Source organism: Prionailurus viverrinus, chromosome A1, assembly GCF_022837055.1.
Source record: "Prionailurus viverrinus isolate Anna chromosome A1, UM_Priviv_1.0, whole genome shotgun sequence".
NCBI lineage: Eukaryota > Metazoa > Chordata > Mammalia > Carnivora > Felidae > Prionailurus > Prionailurus viverrinus.
The window spans coordinates 152,026,958-152,047,729 of NC_062561.1; the positions used below are offsets into that span (position 1 = coordinate 152,026,958).

The window sequence follows — 20,772 nt, forward strand, 5'->3', positions numbered from 1 at the left end:
TATTATTGAATTTTGGTAATAGATTTTTTAGTTTCTAAAAATGTATGAATTTACTAGTTTTTTCAAGTATTTAGATAAAAGTCTATGCTTTCCCGTTTTTGTTTTGTTTTGGGTAAAGAAACTATTTCGATGAAAAAAATAAATGAGTCTGAAAATGCTTCCTACACATTTTAGTTTAAAAAATAATTTTTTTTTTAAATTTTTTTTTCAACGTTTATTCATTTTGGGGACAGAGAGAGACAGAGCATGAACGGGGGAGGGGCAGAGAGAGAGGGAGACACAGAATCGGAAACAGGCTCCAGGCTCTGAGCCATCAGCCCAGAGCCTGATGCGGGGCTCGAACTCACGGACTGCGAGATCGTGACCTGGCTGAAGTCGGACGCTTAACCGACTGCGCTACCCAGGCGCCCCTAAAAAATAATTTAACTTGTCGTGGCAGTGCTTCTCAGAATGACTTTTGGAAAATTCTCTGTGTTGAGGCAAGTTATTCAAGATCGTGATAAAGAAGTGGAACCCCTTGGTAAGAACCTTGAACTTCTCACACTGGCTGAGTACAAATATCACTCCAAGAAAGGTGATCCAGTTTACATCCTTTTCCCCCCTTTTTTTAAGTATTTTGAGCCGAAAACTCAGAATGCTCACTTGCACTTGTGGGAGAAGCTGCTTTTTAAGAAACATGATTAAGTGGAATAAATTTAAACAGCAAAACGTTGATTAAAAAAACGCACCACGGACACTGCATCACTAAGAAAGCCAGTAACTTTACTGAATTGTCTGCAAAATACAAATTATACCTTATTTCCAGCAGGAGAAACTTTTGAAAATTCCCCACTTTTATTCACTACAGACAGCTGAATTAAGTCCCTTGAGATACACAGATGTGGTTTAACTTAGTTATAACATCTTGTCATCTAGTGGCGACAAAGTCCAGCTTATGCCGCTGTGAGCCTCTATTTGAATATTTGTTGCAAATGCTTGTATGCCCTCATTTACAAGCTATTTTAATTACTGTCATGTAATGGAAACAAGTCCCCAGGAAAAGAAAAAGAAGAAAAATGATACAGCAAACCATCTGAAGCAATCCAAGTCCTATGCCTACAGTGACCCAGGTCTACTTTGCTCCGCGAGAACACTTGGTACTGCGTTCACACCACAACAGAATCTGTCACTTAGCCGACCTCTCTGAATTCAACTGAGGTATGAATCAATTTGAGGTATGAATAGGGAAGGCAAAATGCAATACCCGATTATGAAAATAACCCAAATGGACAAATTGAATGTAGAAGATCTGTGGCTTGGATTGCTCCACATCTTTGGTTAAAAACATATTAAGAAAAGCCTTTAATTACATCTGTAGTCTGAAGTGTTCTAACAGACACCAGTATTCCATCAATCTTCAAAAGATCTGTAGTGGCAGGAAATTAACGCCATGTAAGTGACATCACAGCAGATGGCACAAATGGGAACAGATGAAGTATGCCATGCTTAGGCAACAGCCTTTATTGAGGGTTCAAGTGGCTGCTTCTTTAAAAAAAAAAAACTTTTTTTTAAAGAAAGAAAATACAAAACATTTACCCTCCGGAAAAACAAACAAAAGCTCATGATAAGGGGCAAAAAAAAATGCTATCTCTAAATTCAAAGATGGGCATGTAAGAAAAACAAACACATCAAAGTGTGAGAGGGCAGACATTCTTTTAAAAAGTGTATTGGAACTTTTTTGTTTTAGTCACCCTGAAAACGATCTGAGGATGACAGGTATCTTCATATTCATCATTATAAAATGCTAAATTCCACCTTTGGGAAAAAATAAGCCATTTTACTAAAAAACACAATTTTAAAAAAGGTTGAAATGAACAGCCTTCCACTCACCAATGCATACAATATACAGGTGGTGCAGCTTGCGTATCTTGCATGTGTTACCAGTACTGAAGCTTAATATTACCAAAAATCTTTGAAAATAGGATTAGCTATAACAATATTTGTAGCTGTGTAAAACGCTGTTTATGGTTCTTTTGCTCGCAATGAAGAATGTTGCCTAAAATGTTACCCTAGGATGGGGTATGTAAAATAACACTCCCTCAGGGCTCTGCCCTAGACTCCTGAATACAAAGGATTTACTGTGATAAAAACCCAAAACCATACTAGCTTTGCAAATACAATAAATGGTAAATTACAGATAAGGTAGAAGGGTAAAGATAGACAGTGATTGTTTACAGAAAGTGACTCATCACAATAAAAATTGTGCTTCTTCTCATTAAGTCGTCTTAAAAAAATTCTCAGATTATCCCTTTGCTATCTTGCTACCACTTTATATGAATTCAGTAGTGGGAACAAGAGATGACTGGCATCCGTTTTCAAGTGATTCTGTTCTTTTCATGTTCTTATAAAACTATTGTCAGATCTGCTATAAATAGCCAAGGCTTCTGCTGGTACTTTAGCTTACTCTCTGTTCAGCATTATAAATTCACTTTTCCTTTGTTGCGGAGGCAAATTGCAGGTAAAAAATTAATATGGCTATTTTTTCGTATTTTCACATAATGACCCTTTCCCACCCACTGGTAAATCTCTGCTGATATTGGTAAAGTGTTTTGAAATGACAACAACATTTGTGACATGTTTGCATATTTTATATACATCAAGTTACAAGGATGGTTGTAAGGATGGGATCAAGTATATGGTGAGGAAAATGACTTTCTTAGTTTTTCCTCCCATGTGTCAATGTGTGTGTTTGCGTGTGTGTGTGTGTTTGTGTGTGTCTGTTTTATGTTCAGGGATGATTTTCTGTTTTTCCTCTGCGTAAATGTTTTTCTTTCATGTTCCATGGATACCTGGAGTAGTGGGATATAGGAAAAGGTTGACAGATTTTTTTGTTTGTTTTCAGTATATAAAACATTAGTACAAGGCAGGCTGGCATCCTATATGGATACCACCGAAGGTGCACTGTGGTCTAATTGTGGATTTCAGATCAAGTTAAGAAAATACAGCCTAGTTAGTAAGGTCTCTTGGCTTTTGCCACCCAGCGGCAGCCTTTTATAGTGAGAAACACACAGCAACTATGCAAGTGAAAGAAAAGAATGGATAAGAAATGTCCTACACGTGCTATAGCAGTGTCGCTCTTCCTGTCTGGATCTTCGTGGCTGTGTATGTCAATGCGCATGATTGGAGATGAATCGACAGATCTTCACATTCCAAGAGAAGGAAAATCATTCCTGGATTGAAATCTCTTTTAAACAATATATATCAACTTTTTTTTGTTTATGGCACTCACTTTTTAAAGGGTCTGAAAATTAATCCCTTATAGACGAATATCAGACAAGAGTCATCATTATTTCTTGTAAAATTTAAAAAAAGGGACATAGAGAGGTTCTTTAATGGGATTTCTCGAAATGGCTATTAAATCTCTTTATTGAAGAAAAAATAGATGACATACATGCTTTATGCAGAAGTGACATTTGGGGGTCCTGACACACCGGGATTGTTCAACAGTCCTATATTGCTGACAAGATTGTTGAGGGTCAGTTAAAATAATTAAAAACGGATGACAAAGCAACTATCCCTTTACCTGCTTCCTTCTTGTCTAGCACCCAGTCTTTCACATTTTTCTTCTGTGGGAATTTATAACTTATGCGTTGAGTAAACGCCATATCACTTGTTTCTAGGGCCATATTTGCAGGACATGTGCCCCAACATAGCTTCTCTATTCTGGGCATATTTCTAAAAAGTGTATCAAATTCTAGGCTGAAAACCAACCAGATAATTTAGGATACGGGCAAGTTAGGGTACGCACTTACTGAATTCCAAGATGCATGGTGAAATGGTGAGATCAGAAAGGGGCCCTGCATTTGATAATAATGCAAAAACAAAACAAAAAATAGCATGAAAGAAACTCATTAGTATATACAATGGATGTCAGTTGACCCAAAAGATTGGTAATGTATTAAAAACAATTTAGGGTGTTGCAACGTGATATGTTCTAATCCCACAGGTTATCCTTTTGACAGCTGACCTTGAACTTATAAAATGTATGCAGAGTAAAAGAAAACAGAAAGAAAATAGTTACTCAAATGTGCAACTGCACAAATATACCCCCCTCCCGCTATTAAGATAACAAAACTTCTGCTATTACCATAATATTATATATATTAGAAAGCTATACACAAGCATGTTAATTTCACAGATTTTTTAAAAGATTCTTAATATTTTATATAATTAGAAATACACATTTCAAAAACAAAACTTCTACAAAGAGAAAACAGTTATCTTGGTTAGCAAAGCATGGAGTTCCTCATGGCTTAGGGTAGTGCTTTCTATACAAAAAGTCCTTTTTGGTTTTTTACAGGACTGTTTAAAATATTAGCGAAGCTATCAAGGGGGAAAAAACACATTTTGGCTTAAGTAAACTACAAAAAGCCACAAATGCTTTGCAAACTCTGTCTTACCTTTTATATGAAAATAAGCAAAATGTAATGTACATATTTTTATATTTTTATTTAATAAGAGATGCAGACCCAGATTTATTTATTTATTTAATTAAATACGTTAGCCCTCAAACTCCACATTTTTTTTTTTTTTTAAATAGGTATGGTCCTCGTTTAATGGTCGTTGATCCTTTTTAATGAGTGCCATACGCCAATGATATGCGTGCAGGTTTGTGAGCGCGTTCTCGGGATGTTAGGTGACCTGGTGTGTTCCTAACATTTACCAATGGCCACCCTTTGCCGGGTCTGTCCAAAACATCTATACATTTTTCTATATGTTGCATAACAGCTGCTCTCTCTTTCAGTAAAGATCTGCCGCTTTTGGCAAATGTTTCCTTTTGTCTATTTACATGTAAATAACGTTGAACCTGCAACATGACACTATCTATTGTAACATACATTTTGCAAAGGAGCACAACAGTGAAAAGAAGTTAGCCTTAAAATCTATTTTGTACAAGTGTTCTGTTGTACAACTCAAGTGCTAAGCTTATCTCAGCATTTCTGTTTATCTTTATACTGTATCACTGAGGCAATTTAAAAGTACTTTTACAAAACAGAGTACCTGACTTTTTTTTTTCCACACACAGCACATATAATGCATATCGACCCCCCTTCCCCATTAAGGTATAGCACACACACACACTGCAAGAAAAAAAAAAAAAACTATTAAGTAATAATCTGATCATGTTGCCCATCCTTCCGAGAGTCGCATGCGCTTGACTGAGGGACTTTCCCTTTCGTCCGGCGAAGGTCTGGTGAGTCCAATGGGGGAGTGGAATTCATTCCGGTGATCCTCTCGGTCGCTCCCGTCGTACGAACTGCTACAGCTGCTCAAGCTGTCAACAGGAGATCTCCCCGCCTCGTGGCGCGTGTGTTGTGGGTATCTCGAAGGGGTGGTGGTACGGTCTCTAGGAGGAGAAACAGGTTCTGACTTGATGTTGAGGCTTTGAGTAGAAGGCAGGGAGAGATTTGAACTCTGAGATAAATGAGTGCTAGTGCAAGCTCTGTAGGAGGAAAGGAAACCCAGTTACAGATGGAGGAGGCCTGGAGCCCCCAGGAACTCACAATTACATAACACATCAGCTTCAAGACTCGCATAGACACCAGAGCATGCCCAGAGGGAGGAGAGCGTGCTCGAAGCACTTAGGGGCATTGCCTTCTCAGAGCCATTTAGGATGCACGGTAGTAATTACAGCATTTCACTGGTCTGGGCCTCATGAATCATACCTCTAGTCTCTGACAGGCTCCCTAAACATACAGGTGACTGGCTCAGAAAGGCTTAACATGACATGCTGGAAAAAGCATTTTCTGTGTCCATGGAATTTCTCCCTAGACTACTTCCAAAATATAAGCTAAGATTTAAGATACAGTGTTTAGCCTTTGAATTAGACGCCTTTGATTTACTAATGTGTGTGTGCTGTAAAAAGCTAGTTATAGATATAAATGTTTCCCTCTGTGTAATAAGCACATGCACGTTAAGTTGTATAGTCTTCAGACAAAGTGAAGAAAGTTCACATTTCAAATGAATAAATGCACAAAATGCTACATTTATAGCTGTAAATGATGTAAATGTAATTATAACTGTATCTGGTGAAAAGATTGGAAGAGGGGAGAGAAGGAGGGGAAGGAGGTTGAAAGTTATCTGCAGAACAGTTTATTGGCTTAAAAACACTGAGACTTCCTACCCTACTAAAACTGATCAACAGTATGACTTTCTCCATTGTTTGTCAGTTACACGGGATGAAACTGCTGTCTATTTTCCACAACTGCTTCAACTTTATTATTGCGAATCTCTCCCTGCTGGGGTGCTTAGTAGGGTATCACTCATATTTATAATTGGCATGAGTTGAGGAATCTGGATTTGTCTAAGGAAAGGTTGTTGTAAAGAAGGATCTCGTGTGATTTTATCGTGTTTATATGCCTTAATCCTCATTTATTCCGGGAGATCTTCCAAAATGTGGAAGAATTTAGATACTTGAAACTCTGGAGGGAAAAGCATTAAGCCCTTAGTGTAGATTAGCAATCACAATGACTTTGATCAGGATAAACCAGAAGAACATTGCCGACATCAATTTTAAGATGCTCATACTGTTCTCACATTCTGATTGCACGGACATTCATGGCTAGAGTCAGCATTACTTGCCCATGTTGTCAAGAGAGTGCAGATACCTTTTTTAGTGAGGAGGAGGAGCTGCAGGAAAGAATAATCTATCCAGATACGCCCATTCTAAACAAAGGAAAGCCAGGCTACCTACTCCTGTATGTGATTACGTTACTTTCAAATGGAGAGAATTAGAGGACATTAAAAAGTCATTATGAGCAGGGAGAAAATGGGTATATGTTTCAGAGGAAAAAGTGGAATAACTTGGGGCAGGCTTTTTGGGAGATGCGATTCAGGCTCAAAATGTATAGAGATATAAAATTAGTCAAAATGAGTTTATCTTTGAGTGATGTTTTATACAAAAGCACCACCTACTGGCAAAGAACTACTTTCCTTCTCTTATTAATAGATGAGCTAATGTCGAGAATAACATAAAGGAGAATTATTTGTTTCCCTAGTAAGCCTTTCTTTCTCTGGCTTTTATGTGTTAGAATTAAAACAGTCTTAGCATTTACATGAAGTTACCAACATTGAGTGTATATGATTTTCAATCATCTGTTTATACTTGTCATTATTTACTTGTAGGTTTTCTTTTACAGTCGATATTAGCATATTAATTTTCTAAGAGTTTTAATTAAATAATCTTCAAATCAAGAAGATATTAAAGTGGGGGGTGACACCTGTATTTCAAAAGGATCTGTAATGGTGGACTATTTTATCTTGATTCAAAGTTACTTAGTGATTCATTTTGATGTCAGAGGAAATCATCTTTTGATTTCTGGAAGAAAGAATTTTCCTGGCTCTGGATAAGAAAGACTATTTCACTAAAATTTAATTAAATGCTTCTACTAAGAGTCACACAACTCTTTAATAATGAATGTCAATTAGGAGTCTGAAAACAAAGGGGCATATCAACAAATGCTTTTGACTGCCCTCTGACATTTAGATAGCTTCTTCACAGGGAGAGAAACATGGACAATTAGAAAAAAAAATTCGGTGAGTTGGACTAGTTAGTATAAGCAGTTAATCTGGAAAAATTAAGCAAAAAATAGTATAATCAAAATGCTGCTTCTTTAACACAGCTTTTGGAAGCTGCATTACCTACTTATTTACTGTATCTCCCATTGTGAACTGGCTCAGATGGGTTCTGCTGCAGGCCTTCCCCGTAAGAGATGTAATACTGATTGTTTATGCCTTCCGTAGACAAATAGGCTAGTCCCTAAGTTTACTTTTTGGTGGCATTTCATTTGACACTGAACGCATATATGAAGCATTTTGAGTAGTTCTGGGGACACTCAACCCACAGTAACGAAATGTACGTGATAACTTCGGTTCAGCTTTAGTATACTGTGGTATAGGATTCCAAATAGCATGAAATGTAATTGGCTAGTGTCTGTTACCAAAGTATTATCTTGAAAAGAAAATGCATTAAAAAATCACTTAGTGGTACGCATGCTAGATTCAGATACAAGCATGTTGGTCTGCTTGTTCTTGAGAACAAAATCTTTATAGGCCCAGATAATTGTGAAATGCTCCATGTGTGTGGGTGAGAAAGAGGTGGGTGGGAGACAGAAGCCTGATGTGCAAGTTGCCCATATCAAATCCTGCTGCAAGTTTACATCTATTACAGATGCCTTCCAACTGGGAAAACACCTACCCTTCCCCACGATTGTTCAGAAGTGAAACAGAACCGGATAGTTTTGTTCAAATTTTGTACTGCCTCCGCCCAGAAATTAAACTATCGAACTATATTTAACCTAACCTTTTAAAAGTCGTCTGTAAACACCCACATCAACAACGATGATGTAAAGAAATGTTTCCAGAAAACACGTTGCTCTTTTTTATAGGTGACATGAGAAAAGTACTTAAAAATTTGAGGGTCATTTTCTCAAATCTCCATATTCAAATGACACTTAACCCTTGAGGGCCAAGTTCCTTCGGCCAATCATCTCTGCTTCCTACATCAAATCAATGTATGCCATTTATCTGCCTTGGTTCGATAAAATCAGATGCTAGACAGTGTTAGAAGTACAGCTTCGGAGTTAAAGGCATTTGCATCAACAAAACAGAAGAGTCCTTTTATACTCTTAATTTTGGGAAAGAATTGTGGTGACCATCTTGGGCTGCTGGGAATAGCCAAGCCATTCTGGAGGCTGTATCTACTTTGAACACTGTTATCTGTCCAAAGGAATGTGAACTCACCACACAAGAGCATGAGGCTACTTTAGCTTAAAAAGATACTTATTTTTTAAATTAATTAACCCTGTAAGGAATTAAGGCACCCCATATAATTTATTAATATAAATATTACAACTTGGGAGTTTTTTTTAAAACAGTTTAACATTTAATTGTGTAAACATGGGCTAGTCCATTTGAAGGGACCCATTTTTAAAAAGCTACCCTGTGTGTGTGTATGTGTTATGACAGAGAGAGACAGAGAGAGAGAGAGAGAGAGAGAGAGAGAGAAAGAGGAAGAAAGGAAGGAAGGAAGGAAGGAAAGAAGGAAGGAAAGAAGGAGGGCCATCCAAGATTAGAAGGGCTGAAGGGGGTATTCTATCTGAGGGATAAGGGAAGTGATTAAATACAATAAAAACTCATAGCCTAATTATGCACCATGATAACTGTTGCTGAAAGAACCGGAACTAAACAAAATGCTTCATCCTTGGCTGTTGCCATTCGGTTCCTCTCTAGGCCAGTCCTCTCCTTTCTCATTTACTGAAGCCTTTATTAAGGGCAGCAGACAATCAGACTCTTCACATGCAAAAAAAGGGACTTTTAAAATTATGGTATAGTTAAAAATACATAAATGTGTTTTATATATAAAATGCAAATTTTCAGGTGTTACTAATAACAAAAGAAAGCCACATTCAAAGCAAATACTGTGGCTCTTAACATTGATAATTTCTAAGGAAATCCAGTCCTCTAATGGATGAATTTTGTGAAAAGTGAGAAGTAAACAACTACCCTGATTTTTGTCAAGAAGCACATACAGTGGACTCACTGCTTAGCCATAGCAGAGCAATGTCACCTGTATGTATTTTAAGATTGCCATGATGGTACGATGTACTTAGGGATAATTACCTTAAAAAGTTATTGCAATAAATGTCTACTTGCATAGTTAACATTTCTGAGAAAACTTAAAAAGTCCTAAAAAGAGAAACCCTTTAGCAATATTTAATTTAAAAGAGAAACCCTATATCAATATTTAATATATCTTCAAAGCTAACAATCTTTTAAGAAAGCACAGCAACAATGTCATGTGAATTTATTTTATGGTTTACATGAAAGTTTAGATTTTCAACAATAGTGATTAGTGGGCAGGATACAGACAGGCAGTGAAAGGGGGAAGACTCCATTACTAGAGCACTAATCTATGTGAAATAGATACCATATGAAAGCTAGGAGGGCAGCGAGGGGTAAGAGATGCGGTTGTGATGTCAATCAGTGATTTTTATTGTAATCAGTGTTTTTAGACTCATTATCTCTTTAGAAACAGAAGTATAGAACTAACTAGACCTTCTAACCAAATGGCTCAGCAGAAAAGTAAAAGTGAGGTAGACACACAGAATGTTTCTAAAATACAAAGATTTATCTTTCAATATTTTATATCTTCCTAGTATTTTTCTTCTGAAGATGAACTGCAGTTTTGGAGTTATTATGTCAACTGAAAGGCAGATCTTTGATTCATGTTTTAAACTTAAGAAAGCTCTTTGTTTGACACAAAGTGTGAATTATGAAGTCAGTGCTTTTTAAAGGTTTGCACATTTCTACAGATAAATGATAGGAGTCATTTCTATGATAAAGACATTTCTCAAAGTTACCACAAGGGGGCAGAAATACACATATTCTGATTTCAGAAAACAACAGAAATTATTTTTATACCCAAATTTAGGTAATTAGTATATATATGTACACATACATATACATTTTTATTTATACAATGTCTACAAATATACAACCATACTATGAATGCATTATTATAACTATATGAAATCTGTATATCAACAGAATAATAGATCCTGTGAGCACTAGGTTAATGTTAGCATGACTATATGGTTTACGTTAAGTGATAAGGATTCCCAAATATCTCAAAAATGTTAAGAACTTTTAAGTGCCTTCTTATGTCCCACATGAGCTACATGAAAAGTTAACTAAATGAAATTTTGTCATTGACCCAAGTATAGCCTAAAACAATAGGGAAATAATTTACCTCATTATCACAGGGCTCCCCTCCTCTTAAAAAATAAGCCAAGTAATATTAAACCTGCTTGAAAGATACCGATCTGATCATTACTTTCCAATTTCGATAAAGTAGGATTGTACCTCCTTTAATGGGACCTTAGAGCGCAGTATTTAGAGATTGCCATTTGTCACTTAAAAATGCCTTCTGAAAGTGTTTTATGAGAGAAATAATATTGCTTACCCCAGCTGACTGAGGGCGGATGGCGGCATGTTATGTAGGTGTTGCTGTTGCCAGCCAGTTACTGACCCAAGATGAAGGGCGCTGGCGGTGTTGAACCCAGACAGAGATGACAGGTCTGCACTACTCAGAGAGTACTCTAGATGAACAAATAAAATAAGGGAAAAGACTTAATTTGGAAATTATAAAATGGTAAATAAACATTTCAAATTAAAAATATTCTATTAGTGCTATTTAATGATCATTATAAATTCTCTCATTTTGGGGGGGAGAAGGAGATAGAGCATCAGGAGCAATTTTTATTTAAAAGAGATACATATCATATACTGAAAGATAAGTATTCCATGAGAGCTTTGAAGGACAACTGCCTGAAATTTTAATTTATTAGAAGTACAATCCGGCATTACAGCATACACATATTTGATGATCTAGAAATGTTGTTTTAAACAATTCTAAGAAAGTGAGCTTTCTATTACATCAAGAAATAATGGCTCGTTTTCCTTGAAATTGGTCTTTTATATTGAATTCAGGTTGGGTTAATAAAAACTTTCACTTAAGAAAGAAAAATATGGATATTTATTTTGTCTGAGCAAGAAATAGGTAACATATAGTCTCTGGACGCCACAGGTACTACCTGAAGCTTCCTAACAGACTGAAAGGTAGTATCTTTTTTCATCTTGTTTTTTAATAAAAAGTATTTAATGTACTATTTGAACATGGCAAAGCTACTCACCGGTACCATATGTTGTTGAAATGGCTGATGGATATCCTCCCATCCCTTGTCCTGGTAAAGTAGGAGTTGCTACGGAAACCACTGGGGTAGCCAATGACTGAGCAGACTGGGAGTTATTTATCCTTTGATTCTTTTAAAGTAAATAAAGAGACATTATTGACAGAATTTTTTAAAAGTTAAAAATGTTAGATTTCAGTATTAGTTTTGCACATAACGAGATAACTTGGTACAAATCTCCTGAAATTAATCATTTAACATGTGTCTCTATGAACTCTGCCAACCCTATCATTTACAATCCTTCAAGAGACCAGTTGTTGCCATAGTAACCCATTACATCAGTATCTCCTAGGCAACTGAACTAGTAACAAGTACCATAAGCTTTATTATGAGTAAAAACAGACTATGTTGAAAACTGATGAAATATGTATACTGTACTTCCATTGTTTCAGTTTTTATTCAAATGCAAATTAAAAAAAAATTAAAATCAACCATGGTGGTTTTTATGTTCAGTTCTATATACAGCAGAGCAGATGGGCACATTTCATGCTATACTCTGACCAGCAGGTGGTGCTCTGACCACTTTTTTCAGATTCTTCTAAACTTCCCTCAGAACTACATGGCAAACCAGCTAACATGTGTATTTAACTACTTACAGCAAGAAGATTAAAGATTCACATACATTTAAAGATCATGAGACTTTAATTCTTGGAAAAATAAGTATCCTCGTGGTTTAAATAACTAAGGAAATTATTTTCGTTTGAATTTTACTATAAATCAGGTCCTAAAATAAACTGAAAACATAGTCTTCACTTACAAAGGTTGAGACAGAAAAATAAATACCCTGATATTCTTTTCACCTGTGTGTGGTACTTGAAATTAATGGCCCCGAAACAGAATTAATGTTGACATATTATGGTAACTTCCGGTATCTTCCCATTTTGCTAGAGCCACTCCACCTAAAAGTCACCTTGGGTTTCTCCTTACATGTATCATTTAAGGGAAGTTCTCTTTCTACTTACCAAAAGCAGGTCGACATCCTCAGACTGAGAGCATGGGGAAGGAGTTTTATTAATTAGTGTCTGTAAATATTTATAACTGGGCAAAACCTTTTCAACAAAAGGCAAAGCATCTTCTGATAGACACAACAGTTTAAACAATTTTAAAACCCAGACTCTAAAGATAACTCCTTACAAAGACATTCTTTGTTTCACTTAATGAGCGGTTTGTCTCAAATGTGAAGACAATCTATCTAGTTTTCCGCACAGGTCAGTGTCTCAAACTTCATTATTTCAGTACCACGTTTTGAAAAAAAAAAAAAAGAAAGCTTGTATTTTGAGACTCCACTCATGGAGCGCTGGAGGCGGGGGTGGGGGGGACCTGCACCTGGCCACCAGTGAGAGGCTGTACTGACCACTCACAGGATTCCTGGGAGAACATCAGTTTTAAGGAACTTGGAATAAACCTGCTGATAGAGACAGCCTGCCCCGTATGGCCCACACTGCTTGGCTATGGCCCTGTGGGAGGTTTTATTTATTAGACTCAGTCCTTTTCGAAGGGAATGTTGCATATTATGTGATTTTTTTGGGGGGGGTTGATATTCAAAATTAATCCGCACTGTGCCATAATAAACTAATCAGCTTGCAGGACTGTTTTACCGTGAAGCCTGCCACAGAGCACAGAAAGGAAAAAAAGAGAAATGTGTTTGCAGAATGGTCTAAATTTGTCTACCGAATCTTGGTTTTAAATGTTCTCACTCTTAAGCAAAGCTAATTTGGAGAACACTGATGTAAGTCTCTTTGTTGTTGAATTTGGCCCCACAATCATTATCTTCATCTTAGCCTGCAGACCCAGGAGAAAGAAAAATGATGGAGTCCGGGGATGTTGCTTGTATTTCTTATTTATTTATTTCTTATTTAATTTTTTCTTACAGTGTCAACTTTTGTTGTTGTTGTAAAATATAACCTTTGTTCTCATAATGCGTAGGATTTTAAAACAATTTGCTTTTGAGAGGTAGCTATTTGCATGAAGCACATATATGGAAATATGAATTGAGGCAGAGCACAGGCACATGATGTATTAAGCATTATCACTGCAATATACCTAAGAAAAGAATGGCCAATTCACAGGGGAATGTTCATGTAGAAATTATGGAAAAGATTTTTGGTTGTCAGTACCTTGAGGACATAACTAGATCAACATTATAAAATGTGTTATGAAACTCCCTATTCTGTGAGTTTGATTCTACCATTGGTCAAATTGTATGCAACATAAGCAGAGTAATAAGCAATGATTTTTTTCTAATTATAAATTGGAGAGCTTAAAAGGAAATGGTTTCTTTGCCTCAGAACACCAGTTTTATAGTGAAGTTTATTGGATGTTGGTTTTTTTTTTGTTTTTTTTTTTTAACATGGAAAAGGGAAATGCGAACCAGTTACCAGAAATAATGGCTAAATACAAACAGGGCTCCAGCAATAGCATTGATATGTTAATTTTCTAGGAGCACTTAAGTAATTCAAAATGTTAGACAAATACAAAAACAGCAAAACATATACAAAACATTATCAACATTTATTTAAAATGTAGTTTCGCATTACCACTGATGGCATCGTATTCTTGCTGCCTGGTGGAATAAGAACTCGGAGATCTGGTTTACGGTTATTCATCCCTAAATTCATGGGGGGAGGAGATTTTGCTTGCATATTCTTGTTCAAGTTACCAGGTGAGACCAGCAGACCTGGTGAGTTTCGGGGATTGCCATATCCGTTCCCTGTTAACACAAAACAATGAAAGCACTCAGGGAGAAATCTAGACTCAAGAATGTTTCTACAGGATACACTATATGAGATGAAAAATAAAAGTTTAACAGGGTATGACTTATAAAATAGTCTGTGGGATGACCAACTTAGCCTCCACGTGAAGGTAACCCAGTTAGGTTTTTTTTTTTTTTTAACATTCTCTAAAGGAAGATTAAAAATGTTTAACGAGAAGACAGCTAATCTATACCAACTTGTTCATAAATCAGCATATACTTTTTTTCCATTAAAAAAATTTGGGAAGAGACCGTCTTCGTTCAGGGTCTAAGAAAAGCACAGAATCTGCCCTGCACTTTAATTGACTAGCTTGGCAAAGGCCTGGGCTGGCGTGACTCACTCTTTCAGTTCAGTGGTTTGGGTTTTATTTTGTGTGTCTGTGTGTCCTTAAGTGAAGAGAGGGCATACCAGTAAGACTATCATTTCGAGGACATGCAGGGACAGTAGGCTCTTCCACAGTTTGCTGTTGACTTCCCCTTTTCTTTGAGTGGTTTCTCCCTCTGGTCCTCTTATGTCGGGTTTGCTCTCCTCACAAGTTCCGTGTATGACCCTGACAGCTTGCTTTCCTGTTCACACAGAATTTCAAAATGCAGGACTCCTACTTAGGAGCTGAAATGAAGGGTTGACGCTTCCAAAAGTACTGCTTCACCAAGGCACAGGGATAGTCATCTGATGTGAACACTGAAGGGGTTTTCTTAGATCTCTGATGCTCAACGCCCTACTAACAGAAACGGATATCTGAAGGATGCCATTTCTCATAACTCAAAATATACTGCTCCGTGACAGGAAGAGCTACAGAAGGAGTTGAGGCAACATTAACTGAGGCAGAATGTCATCTGTTGGCTTCATTCATGGCCTCTGATTGGGGAATAAGAGAAACCCACTACCCGACTCTACAATCCTTGCTGTAAAACTAGATGTTTGTTTTCTGAAGCACTTTAAAGGAGACAATCAAACCTCGCTGTTACGGTTGGTCATCATTATCATTATCCTAAAACACAAGTGTCTATTACTCCAGGATGAATGATACTGTGTGCTACCCCATGAGGAGGCAAGGACGTGGCCCCAGTCCTCAAAGGCCCTGCAATTCCTTTATGGTAATCCAATACGCACATGTGTGAGACGTACAAACCAAGACAAGGCAGCCTAGGGAGAGATGCCCACAGAGTAATCCAGATTAAGTGTTATTGAGTTCCCAGGAGGGAAGAGATTATCCAATAAAGATTCACCTAAGAGGCAGGAACTGATATGGGCCTTGAAAAAAGAGAAGGGACAGTAAGACACACTGGGCTTGTGACTGGGCTGTGGGAAAGGGCTGAGGTGGGAATTTACAGAGCACGAGTCGGGGGGCACTGCGAGCAGTCTGGCTAGAAGGGAACTCCTAAAAAGAGAGGAGTGTCGAAGACCTTGGAGGGACGTGGAGATCTTGGATTCCAGCCCGACACACCTTGGTTGTAAATGGTGGCAATGCAGATCCGTGAAGGTCACAGAGCAGAAGTAGGACAAAGGCCTCTAAGTGGACAGAGAGATCTACTGGCCCTGGCGTATCCTGTAATTAGAAAGGCCTGGGAGTATGGGGCACTGATGGTGTGAGCTAGAGGTGATGAGGGACTGGGAAGGCAAAGCACAGGCGTATTTCAGGAAATATTTAGGGAAACATTTTTTGAATTAGAATACATTTGAGGCATACTGTGTAGAGCACATTTGTTCTTCATATCCCATTCATTTACCTGTCTCATTTTATGCATGAATAAACAGGCTGAATATATAACAAATAACTACAAGATTAAATGTGTCAATCGGATCATCCGTAAAATTCTCCAAGTTACTGGGGGGGGGGGATTAAAAATAAATGAACCCCTCCCCCAAACACGTGTCAAGTACACAGAAGTTGCTTAGGAAATGTTGGTTGAATTGGAATATAAATTACTTCTATAATAAAACTTCATTGAAAGAAGCTAAATCCTCTATAGCCAGCTAAATATGTCAACAGCCAAAATTTTCTTTTCCAGTTAATTTGGATAGTTTTTGGTGGCAAAAGTTATCATATGAAACAACTATATTACCTTATTTCACTAGGAGAGATACAAAGAACATGTTCACTTGCAAAATTTCTTGACAAAATAGTTTATATTTAATGTGTCTTAATTGAATCATTCTTGCAAATATGTTAAGGCTCTAGTTTTAATTAAGATATTCTACTGGATAAAAAGAGACTGAGAGAACGAAGGCAAAATGTGCACTACACTTTCCTGTCAGCTGAAGTTCAGTCTGATACACTCAATACATATGTCACTTATCTGTTAAGCCTGCGTGAGATCTGGTTTAAATAAACAATTAAATGGAAAATTAGGTGGGTAATTTCAAAAGAAGGGGGGAAAAAGTCAGTTAAGCAGTGCAATGAAGCTTGAATAGATCAGAAGAAACTAAAACCCTGGCTTGGTAGATGCCAATACTGGTTTGCATGGAGGAGTTATTTTGCTAAAAGGAAGTAAAACCGCTTTGTGAAATGTGTTGTCCTGTGATATGACAAACACTGGGCCAGTGTGTGAAAATGGAAATGCTTCACAGAGGCTCTGAGAAAAGGTTTCTTTTTTGAAAATTAAAAAAAATTTTTTTTTTCTACAGTAAACTCTGAGAAATTCCAACAAAGCCTACATCTTTCTGCCCACATTTTTAAACAATGACTTAGGGCAGCAGGAAAAAAAAAAAGTAAACATATATTATAGTTTTTCATCCAATAAATGCCTCAAAAATGGATTTGAAAAGCATTCTATTTTTCTCTTGGAATATTTCCTGTTATTTGGAAATTATACCATTTTAGAAGATTAGTCACATATTTTAAGGTGTTTACATTTTGAATATAAAATATTTTGAACCACGATGACACTTCTTAAATCCATATTTTTAGAGCACAAAGTTATTTTTAAGAACAAATAAATTCTGCCTTTTACCGGTGAATTTCTGCTGTTTTTAGCATATTGTGCCAGCTAGCATTTTGGAGCCGTATAATAACCATTTCTGTTTCCAGCCACCAAGTTGTTATTCTTTTGGCATAATATAGATTCAGGAATGCAAGACTGTGGATCCTAAACCAGCGATATAGAAACCTATCATTTGAAAATCAATGATGAATACATGCGTGTGGTTTACTGCTAAGAAGAGCCTGCATTTAAACTGGCTTGGAAACCACGGGCCTCCTCGCTCAGAACGCTGTGGCCTGCATTGAGGCTGTTGTCCTCCCTTAAGATAAATTCACCAAAGAGAATGGTCTCATTCAAAGTCGGGGGTCGGGGAGGTGGCAAATTACTCAAGTTAATTTCTCAGTAATGTTCTAATATTCAGATTCAACCTTTCCTCATGCCATGTTTTAAACTTACCTTCTGCCTGGACAATGGTCAATTCAGATGTGACTGTATGCAGATGTCACATTCTCCTGACCACTTTAAAAGCACAAAAATTATAAAGCGTGAGTGAATGGATTTCCTGATTATAGATTATAAGAAAATGAAGAACAGACCAACTTTAGAGTCCGTTCGTTTTATAGTTTGATTTGATTAAAAATATTGTTTCACATAAAATGAAACAAGTTAAGCATTCACAATATAATTTGTATGAAAGATAACAGAATCTACCTCGATTGGTTACACGTTTCTAAACATGCATATTAAAACTAGTGTAAATATACAAAACTTGAAATGTGGTGTTAGGAGAAAAAAATTTTTTTCTCTCCAGTTAACTTGAAAACACTTGCTGCTTTTTTTTTTATTGACTCCTATTTTAAGAAGTTGTAAATTCAAAGAACATATTCCTGGCTTAAGATGTTGTGAGGAGGACATTTTGCCTTGTCTCACAGAGCTCAATTGAGTATGTAGCTCTCTTTGAGCCCAAAGTTCTAAAACTTTCTCTTACTTGGATGTTTAGACATGAATCTTTTCTTTTTCCTCCCAGGACTTTCAGTTATAAATACAAGCATGAAAAACTAATAAGCACAAAACAGAGACTAGTCTTTATGGACCGAGGCTAATTTTTTTCATTGGCAAAATCTTTTTTTCAGTCTCCCAAATTGTCATGTCTGACTAGCTTCATCTCCCAGCTCCCTACCCAATCAGATACCAAATCTTGTTAAATTTTCTTGAGAAACGCCTCTCTCCATCTCCACTGCCACCATCCTCGGTAAGGCTTTCATCACCATTTGACTAAGTCTTTGATCAGGGTCCCTGGTCTCCAGTTGAAAGGTTCTTCGCCAGGACTTAAGATGAGCTTCACACTGTAAGCTCCTCTAAATCTGTATGCCAACTTTTGTGCATATGTGTGATAATGAATCTGATGTACGGTCTCGAGATTTTCTCTAAAAATGTTTTTAAAGTGCTGCTTCTATCATGTTACTTTTTCCGTCCATACTTAACACTATTGGGCCAGGGCCCTGCTTGACTCTCAGAACTACGCATAGTTTGACCCCTTCTATCTCACCTAATTTCCACTGTCCACAGCCAAGCTCGCAGTCCTCTGGATATGCCTGAGTCTTTGCTCTAGCAGTGTTTGCTCTCCCATTGAATTCAAATTCATCTTAAATGAATTTGAACTCTTTCGTGAGAGTTCAGACAGCCTTTCAGACAACGCAGCCCACCTTGAATGCATTCCCTTCTACACTACTGCAATTAGAGGCAGTGATACACGCAGAAGACTAGTTCTTTAAGTGTTTCAGATGCCTGCAAAACATATACACAGACTATGCTGGAAAAATTAGGAATTATTCAGGAATGGCACTTAAAATTAAGTTACTGAGGGAATGTGACAAGAGATAATTTCAAATATCGAGAGTGTCTCCTCTATGCACTACTTGAGAACATTTCTTATTTGAGGTAATGATTGCACACTGATGACCAAGGACACCATTGAGACAAACTGTTCATCAACCATGTAATATTGAAGTCAAGAAGTCATGCAAGTGCCCAACTACTAAATTTGTTTATAGAGAGTTAATTGAAAGCTGTGTCTTCACTTGTTGCACCTGTTAATCATTTCCCAGGACATTACCTTAGCTAAACGCAAGTGGTAGACTCAAATAAAGTAGAAATTTTCCCTGATGAAAAAGGGAACTCTGAGGCCCTGCATCATTTCTTCTATACTGATGAGTGCTTATGTTTACTGCCATAGGTTGTCTCTATAACTCTGTACAATAATTTACTCATACAGAGCTTTCCTCCAAAAGATGGACTGCATGATATCCTAGGAAAAAACGGTGGAAGGGTCGTAAGTAAGAGTGAATAGAATTTTATTAGATGGTCCAGAGAGAGACTTTCTGGAGAGAGAGAATGCATAACAGATCTCCCAGTCACAACTGTATTGGAGAGAGATGAGCATTCCCATGAGGACACAATATTGGTGGTTTTAGAGTATGTAGCCTTGAGAAGCTGGAAAAGTAGGCTTGACTAACACAAACCTCTCAGATCATGTTAACTTTATACTCTACACTTTAAACTTTATACTCTAGACTTTACACTAAACTTTTACTAAACTTTATACTATGGAGAAGTTAGTTTGTGAGTGGTAAATGACATCCTTAACTGTGTGACAGGGAAATAGTGTCCACGGAAGGGGTAGATTAGAGATTAGACTGCTATAGGGATGCTAGTTAGGATTCATCTGCCACAGAACACATGAGGAGTAAGGCAGCCAGGTTGGAAAGATCTGCAAGGCAGACAGGAGTCAAGGACAAAAGAGGATAAAGTAGATAAACCCAGGTTCTGGATTTAGAATTCCTTCAACCATACTGAGCCTTAGTTTTCTTAGCCCTAGGTAATGATTCCATTAGTGTGAGAGAAGCATAAAAGTAATCTGAATCAGAGACTCTCACACACTTGCCTGAGGCAGCCAGTACCAATATGACCATGCAATAATATTAACAATATTAAATACTTTATAGAGTATTATTTACCAATAGTATCAACAACATCAAGCATATACATTGAGGACCCAGAATAGTACCAGGCACCTAGTAACTGCTATATAATTGTTTGTTATTCTACATGGATATAAAACACCTTTAATCCTTGCAATGACAACCCTCTCAGGTACTAATAGTATCCCTGTGTTACATAATGAGAACACATGACAACAGAGAGGTCCAGCAAGTTGCCCAATGTCAAACAGCTATTAACTGGTGGAGCCATGACTGAACCAGAAGTGTGTCCAGAGTCCATGCTCTGAAGCACAGCAGAGCCCTG

At 37.2% G+C, this 20,772-nt stretch overlaps 1 protein-coding gene across 11 annotated transcripts in view; it reads right to left on the minus strand.

The window, feature by feature from the left end:
• Positions 1-741: 741 nt before the first annotated feature.
• The window catches only part of MEF2C (myocyte enhancer factor 2C), a 151,102-nt gene continuing 131,071 nt past the window's right edge, over positions 742-20,772 (minus strand). For 9 of the 11 annotated variants that reach the window (XM_047864670.1, XM_047864704.1, XM_047864712.1 and 6 more), the window contains 4 exons: positions 14,327-14,499; positions 11,733-11,862; positions 11,003-11,138; positions 742-5,482 (listed from right to left, as the gene is read on the minus strand). In XM_047864670.1, coding sequence (XP_047720626.1) covers positions 5,161-5,482; positions 11,003-11,138; positions 11,733-11,862; positions 14,327-14,499 — 761 coding nt within the window. In that variant the 3' untranslated portion in view covers positions 742-5,160. The remainder of the gene's footprint in view (positions 5,483-11,002; positions 11,139-11,732; positions 11,863-14,326; positions 14,500-20,772) is intronic. The other 2 variants (XM_047864716.1, XM_047864715.1) reach the window with 1 other exon arrangement.